General features: G+C 35.3%; 1 protein-coding gene across 1 annotated transcript; it reads left to right on the top strand.

The window, feature by feature from the left end:
* Positions 1–416: 416 nt before the first annotated feature.
* Positions 417–3,106, top strand: LOC116144065 (anthocyanidin 3-O-glucosyltransferase 7-like). Its single transcript, XM_031429525.1, has 2 exons — positions 417–912; positions 1,999–3,106. Exons 1-2 carry the CDS (start codon positions 420–422, stop codon positions 2,862–2,864), a joined length of 1,359 nt encoding a protein of 452 aa, XP_031285385.1. The 5' UTR covers positions 417–419; the 3' UTR covers positions 2,865–3,106.
* The last annotated feature ends 5,136 nt before the right edge of the window (positions 3,107–8,242 follow it).

Raw genomic sequence — 8,242 nt, 5'->3', positions numbered from 1 at the left:
ATATGGCTCGTCTGATTCAGTGGACATGTCGTTCAGTGTAAAAATTCGGTACAAAACGCCGGTGTCTATAACATTTTTCAACATTTATATATCCCAAAAGAGTTTTCCTTCACTTTCTTAAGAAACAAACAAAGATGGTAATTAGTTACTCAACTTTCCCAATTCCCATACATCAACTTCAAAGCTCCTCCCCATTTCCTAACAAGTCCACTTTATTAGACACTAGGATCTCATCTCAACCGNGCCCAAATTCTTTCTTCGTAAGTAAACTTTATCATCTGCCTTCAACTACCTTTCCTACCCACTAATCAATAAATATAAATCACTGTCCATATTGAATGACTCCGCCGAACTCGTCTCATTCAAATTTATATAAACGCCCCACCTGATATGCAAGCAGCTATCAGAAAATTCCAACCATGGCTGAAGCAAAAAGAAGCCAGAAACACATAGCTGTACTGACATTTCCGTTCACATCTCATGTCCCTCCTCTTCTTTCCCTCATTCGAAAGCTATCAGCGGCCGCTCCCGACGTGAAGTTCTCTTTCTTCAGCACCGCTCAAGTTAATGCCTCGTATTTTTCGAATGATGATGAGTTTGACAAGATAAAACCCTTCAATGTCGACTCAGGTTTACCGGAAGATTACGTCCGTAAAGGTGAGGGGCTTCCAAAAGAAGAAGTGGGGTTCTTTCTAAAGGCAACTCCTGGGAATTTTCAGAAGGCTATTCAAACAGCTGTGGCCGAGACGGGATTGGAGATTTCCTGCTTAATCACTGAAGCTTTTCTTTGGTTCGCCGCCGGGATGGCCAAAGAAATGCAGATCCCCTGGATACCGTTTTGGATATCCGGGCCTCAATCTCTACTTGTCCATTTTGAAACAGATAATCTAAGGCAAAAGTTGGGAATCAATGGTACACCTCATATTGTATTTTCGATTATGTTATAATATAATGCATGCATAATTGTTTAAAGTCGGGTATGTTTGTTTCTATTTTGGGTTATTTGTTTCAAAATGTGTGTTTGTTTCTATTTTGGGTTATTTGTTTCATATTTTGAAAATTCAATGATATTCTATTTAATTATTTTAAAATTAATTAGGTTAGTTAATTTAACTAAACACTCAAAATAAAAAAAAATTTAAAAATTAACAAAAATATCTCCTCTTATCTACATTGTCAGATTCCGACTATCACCACAGAAATATTGTCGGAATTTGACGTAATGACACACTAACAACTGAATCTTCTCAGTAGTGTGTCGATCTAGCTTTTTATGACCAGATCGACCATGGGTTTGGTAAAAAAATATCAGATCTACGATCAAAGATATTAACCTAAGAGTGTTTTTGTTAATTTTTAAATTCTACTCGGTAATAACCACTCAAGCCAATTTATTCAAAATTTTTACCCAAAATAATAAAAGAAATACACCCAAATATTAATGATGGAAAAAAACTTATCACCTGACCCTAGAAAAATTTGTTTGCACCGACACCAAAGTTGACGTCACAACTCAGCGCTGGTGCAGGAGCAATTTCCTCGACATCAAGCTTCTTGGCATTGGTGACGGTTGGTGGCGTCGGGGCATCAACTTCCCGATCCGGATGCCCCGACAATTTACCAACACATTATTTTGCGTTAAAGTAGAGTGACGTAAATGCAGGAATTGTCTATGCTAGTGTCGGCCTTGCGTCGAGGTAGCCTATGTTTGCACTGGTGTCATTTGATTGACGTGGTGAGATGGTCTATAAGTAAACAAGCATTTACATTTTTAATTTTGAAGACCACTTCTTTTGATAATGATTATTGATGAACAATAATAGGTACATGATTTTATATCATTGAATAGTATCACCATATAACAGTGAGGTGATGAGACCTTTATATATATAAGTATTTCTCTTAAATGATGATCATTGCTTAACGTTAACCCCTTAAAAAATTCTTTATTCAGCTGATTAATTATTTACTGATTGTTTACTTTCCATATGATTACAGGACCTGAAGACCGAACTCTTGAAATACTTCCAGGGTTTTCCAAAATACGAGCCAAAGACATTCCGGATGGCATAATCTATGGTGCAATCGATTCACCCTTCGCGATAATGATGCAAAAAATGGCACAAATGCTGCCACATGCAACTGCTGTGGCCACAAACTCATTCGAAGAATTTGACCCTATTGTCGTTAACGCACTCAAGTCGAGACTGCCGAACTTTCTCAACGTTGGCCCCTTCATCTTAACATCTTCACCACCTCAAAATTCTGATCCACACGGTTGCCTGGAATGGCTGAACGGCCATGAAAAATCCTCAGTTGCTTATATCGGCTTCGGTAATGCCGCGACGCCGCCACCACATGAAATAAAAGCATTGGCTGAAGCACTAGAGGCGAGCAGGACTCCTTTTCTTTGGTCACTTAGAGGCAAACCCGAAGAACAATTGCCAGAAGGCTTTTTAGAAAGGACTAAAGACTATGGAAAAATAGTGCCATGGGCTCCCCAGATACAAGTTCTGGCACATTCTTCAGTTGGTGTTCATGTGACTCATTGCGGATGGAACTCTGTGGTAGAGAGTGTTAATGGCGTCGTGCCGATGATCTGCAGGACTTTTTTCGCCGATCAAGGGCTACACTTGAGGATGGTTGAGGCAGAATGGGGAATTGGGTTGGAGGTTGAGGGTGGGAAATTCACAAAAGATGGAACAATGAAAGCTCTGAGAGCAATCTTGTGTACTAAACAAGGGAAGATAATGAGAGAAAAAATTGGTGTGCTCAAACAACTTGGGGTTAAGGCAGCAGGATCTGAAGGTAGCTCTACTGCAAATTTCAAAGCTCTTGTTGAGATTATCACGTCCAAGAATTAATTAGTATTAGAAATGTTTTAACTTCAATGTAGTAGCAAAATAAGATCATTAGATCAATTGTACTGTTCTTATTTAAGTTGTTGGTATGAGTACCACTGTTTTAAAACCCGGACCGGAGGGCAACCTGCTCTCTTGCCCGGGTCACGGGTCAACCGATCCAATCGGACCGCCGATTGAACCGGTGATGTCATCACATTAAAAAAACCTGTTTTTTTTTTTTTTTTAAGATTTCTATTTTTTAATAAAACAATAACAACTTAATTGTTGCTCAACATGATTCAAAGTTCAAATTCAATAACAATCCTAACATAATTTAAGTATTTAATAACAATCTAAAGTCCAAATTCAAACATGTTGTATTATCCATTACATATTAAATGATAAAATACATAATAATTAATAACAAAATATTTGGTACAAGTATTTTTTCTTTGATCTGTTTCCATATAGATTGAGGTTCATACACTAATCCAAAAAGTAAAGTAACAAGATGGATGTGCAATTAGGAGACTCTGATACTTAGAACACAAAAAATATATGCCGTCCAATGAAATCATACACGTAACTCAGTAACTTTTGATGCAATGCCAGATACAACACTACCAATATCAATGATTTATACTTTTGACTCTTAAACAATGAAAATAATCAAGCTGGCAAGTGCAAGTGCAAGTCACGGATTTTTATTTTTAATTTCTCTTTTTCATCATATAAGAATACGATTGTTTAACAGAAACAATGAAGCTGTGGTCCATGACTGGAGACAAAACATGCCCCAGTTTAATCTCATCTCCATTCACTAGAATAGAAACAACAATATTTCTCAATATGGGTATTAAAACAAATCTCAAAATATTTATACAAAACCACCCAACAAAGAACTAATTCACCAAAATTAAGGAACATAAAAAAAACAGGCTCAAATGCATATACATTATTCTGCTGTAATTGCAACTATCAGTGGACCTCTAAAAACTAACCCACAAATGCATATACATTATCAGTAATGCTAGGCTTACCGACCCAGCGACCGATTTGACATACTGACTCATGTGAATTGAGTTAAATTTTGAGATTTGGGTTGTTGGGTAGTTGGGTCGGTATATAAAAATCGGTATTTGGGTCGGTAAATATAATATTACTGATACATTATTATGATAAATGCATTAATAAAACAAGTCAACGCCCATAAGATATTGGCTGCTTAAGAGTCAAACAAGAGAGTTTGCTCTCTTGTTTGTGAGGATGAACCAACAAAGACCGAAAAGATTCAACGCACAACTGCACAAGTCTACTTTACTTTAATATATTATGATAAATGCATTAATAAAACAAGTTGAAAAACGAAATGGAGCTGTTGTGAATTGTATGTTTTTTACCTAGCTCATTGACGAGAGGAGGAATGGAGCTGTCGTCGTCTGGTCATCATCGTCGTCCAGGAATGGAGCTGTCGTCGTCGATTTCTGACGAGGGAGGAAGGCATCGTCGCTATTTCAGAGAGTTGAGTTGCGATCGATTTCAACAAGGAATGATTGCGATTTCATTGAGATTGAGTTTTGATTTGTGTGGGATTTCAGATTTTCAGCATGGTGTTAAATTTTTTTTTTTCAGAAGATTTTGCGTAGAGAATGGAGAAAGTGAGAAATTAGGGATTTTTTTTCCCCTTTCCAACGTTGGACCGGTTTTTCAAGCGGCCCGGTTGAACCGGCGGTTTACATTGTTCGCACGGTTCATTGACGATTCATAGCGAGTTATTGAGTAATGTCGGGTTTTATATTGACTCGAATCAGACACGTGACCGGGTCTCGATCCAACCGATTGGACCGACTGGTCCGATTTTTAAAACCATGATGAGTACTATAATTAATTTTCTAAACCCCGCATGAATCTCAAACAAATGAATAATTAACTAACATTTGTTTAGATTTATATTAACTTATGAATCTTTTCTCTCAGATCCATTTAATTTCCATTGAATTATTGTCATTGGTGATTATTAAATACAAATAACTCTAGACTATGTATATAAAAAAATAATATTATTTTTACAAACTTTTCCCTAAAAACTGATGTCACAAAAAATAAGTTGATGAATTTGTAGATTCGCCAACTTCATAAAGATTAACATAGATAAATGATGTGATAATAAAAAAGTTATATTGCATTAGTTTGTAAATATAACACCACTCGTATGAGAAAATCTAAACTACGTCGATACCACGAACTCAACATTTTTTGAGTTAGTCCACAAATTGTTAGGGTGTGTTTGGTTGGGGGTTATATGAGATTACTAAGGTAATGTCATCTTATATTACTTGATTACTATATTTGGTTATCAAGTAATATAAAATTCTAGTAATCTTCCAAAACCAATAGTAATTACTATTGGTAATATAAGAGGTAATCTGATTACCTCAATTTTCTTAGGTATTTGGACAATAATACCCTTGTTTTGAAAAAAATTACAAAAAAGATTCAAGGACTATTTTATCTTATATACAAAATTTTTAAGAAAAAATACCCATGAACTTGAAAAATATTACGTAAGACTGGTCGCCAGATTTGGCTACCTCCGTCGGCCGCCAGACGACGGCATCAGAACAGTGCATGGTCGATTGGATCTGGCCAACCGTGCACCGATATGACTGTTTTCGGCCATATCTATGGCCGGAAATAGCCAGATCATTATAGATCTAGCTGAAAATGGCCAGATCCATTTTGGACATTTCCGCCTAGATTTACGGCTTCTGGCTGTTAACGATGGCCAGATATCTAGCTGTTGTTAATGGCCAGGCGACCATATTATGGCCGTCAACGGCTAAAACTTTGGCCATTAACGACGACCAGTTCTAGCCATAGATCTTGCTATTTTTGACGTGATCCATTGGCTAGAAAGTACCATATCGGCGTACAGTCGACCATATCCAATCAGTCGTGCGCCATTATGGCCACTGCCGCCGCCGCCAACGGTTGTGGCAGGCGGCCAACAGTGGTTTAAGGTGGGTGGGGGTGATTTGGTTAGAAATTAAACTTTTATGTGGTTGACATATTTTAGCAATATCTCAAACGTAGGGGGTTAAAAAAAATTATTCAAAAAATAATAGTATATTAATAATTAAAAAGGAGGGCAATTTAGTCAATTACATAACATACACACCAATTTATTCTTTCCAACCAAACATATTAAAATAACATATCCATTAATTTATTTCATTCAACCAAACACATTTTCTTAAACATTCTCAGTAATCTTAATATAATTTATCGGTCAATTAATATAATATTCCCAATCATACAACATTTCATGAACTATACACACCTTTAATAAATTAATATCTTTGACTCTTGAGTCGGTACCACATATTAATAATAAATTGACATTCTGAGTTGGTACCATACCACAAACTTTCTCAGTCAATAGATTAATTCGCATTTGACAAACAATTCTCTCAAATATGTTTTATCTATGCAATTATAAATGCTTCTAAGATTTCACAAACCATATTCACATTTCACAAACAATTAATTCTCTCAATTAACCTCTTCTATAGAATTATAGAAAACTTCAAAGGTTTCCTTGCCCACCCACCAACCATTGTCCTTGAACATAGAATTCAACTTTACCCTTATCAATTTGCATATTATTCTATAACTAATTTTCTATTTTAATCCAATTATTTAAGAAATTTCTTCATTTGATATTATTAAAGGTTGCTACTTTAATTACTCCCACACCTTTTTAAGTCTCTTTTAACGTTTTGATCTTAACCTTTGATTTTTTTTTTTCTTTTGTTGTGAAAATCTTATTAACCTGGTTTAGTATTCATTGAACACACACTTTTAATATTTCATAAAACTTATCATAAAGCTTTTGAGATAGTTTTAGCTTATTTTCTTGATTAAAGATAGTTTTACCAATCCTAAAAGTGGCAAATGAAAGGATTAATTAGGCTATAATTTAACATTAAATAATATTCTTCACACCCATTATTCTAAAATATCGCTAAAATTTTGTGTTTTAGTATTACACTGACACGGCGACGGGGCTATGGATTTTATAAGAATTGTTGTATGTTTCAATGAAACATTTTGTGCATGACGTTGGCCTCACAGGCTTTCACTGTAACATTGTGATACACATAATTATTGGGCCTTTGATCTGATGAAGCAGGTCCTCGGCCTGGAAGAATAAGAGCCTTGAAGCCCAATCGAGTCCTTAGACCTCACTCAAGAATAATTGCAGCCTAAGTACCCAACAGGTGAGTAAAAACATACATTTTTAATGAGAGAAAATCACCCGCTCACTATGGTTTTCGAAAGTACAGATTTTCCACTGATTATGGCTTTTAGAACCTTTAGGTTTTTCAATCAACTTACTCGTAAAAGTTGTTAAAAATAATTAATCATCCCCTAAAACCCCAACACCGTCTGCTAAGTTAGCAAAGTTATGAATTCTATTATTTCCTTCCTCCATTCATGTTTTCCTTTCTCCCCTCCTTTTTTCTTTTATCCACCTCCTTTTCCCCCACCATTTTTTGTCTCCCTCACTTTCTCCTCCCACCATATTTTTTCTCTGGTGTATCACAATGCCAACGCAACTCCTTAGTCCCTAGCGATTAGGTGATTACACCTCTTAAAAATTAAAAAACTTTGCCAGTTCGTGTTAGATCACTCATTCATATTCCTAGCCATATGTCAATTTGTAATTGATGGAGTTGCTTGGGATACATTGAAGTTTCTCCTCTTTAAAAAAAAAAAAAATCCTTGCTGAGAGGCTAACTCATGCTGGGTGTTGTTCTTAGAAAGTTTTTATATGTCGGAATTATGAGCAAAGGAGACTCAAGGAGATAATTTATTGAATTCAATTATTATTGAATTGAGTATAATTGAATCAACATTGTCTATTTATACACAAATAAGTCATTTAATAAGGAAACATAATATTGTAATAATACCTAAAATCTCCTAAAATAAGGAAAAATAATATTGTTTCACAATTAAGGAAACATATTATTGGCATTCCATTTTGCACTTCAATAGTTCAACACTACTCCTCAAGCTTGTGGTCATAAACCATAAGTTTGTGTAAAAGATGCAAACGTTGGTGATTATGTCAGAGTTTGAGCTTTGATTGTTTGCCATTGGAAAATCTAACCGAGTATCTATTTGAATTGGAGGGATAAAAAGAGAGGCTAACTAAGCGGAAGCTGATTCAACTTGGAAGCTCTGATACCATATCAAAATTGTGAGCAAAGGAGACTCAATGAGATAATTTAGTAAATTCAATTATGATTGAATTGATTATAATTGAATCGACATTGCCTATTATACAAAAATAAGCTATTTAATAATGAAACATAATATTGTAATAATACCTA

Source organism: Pistacia vera, unplaced genomic scaffold (assembly GCF_008641045.1).
Source record: "Pistacia vera cultivar Batoury unplaced genomic scaffold, PisVer_v2 Contig1133, whole genome shotgun sequence".
NCBI lineage: Eukaryota > Viridiplantae > Streptophyta > Magnoliopsida > Sapindales > Anacardiaceae > Pistacia > Pistacia vera.
Note: the sequence above shows the minus strand (reverse complement) of the source record. Positions and strands in the feature narration are given on the sequence as shown.

Coding starts and splice junctions, on each gene's coding strand:
- LOC116144065 (XM_031429525.1), top strand. CDS start 420: ATGGCTGAAGCAAAAAGAAGCCAGAAACACATAGCTGTACTGACATTT. Junction 913..1,998: donor GCAAAAGTTGGGAATCAATG/GTACACCTCATA, acceptor ATATGATTACAG/GACCTGAAGACCGAACTCTT.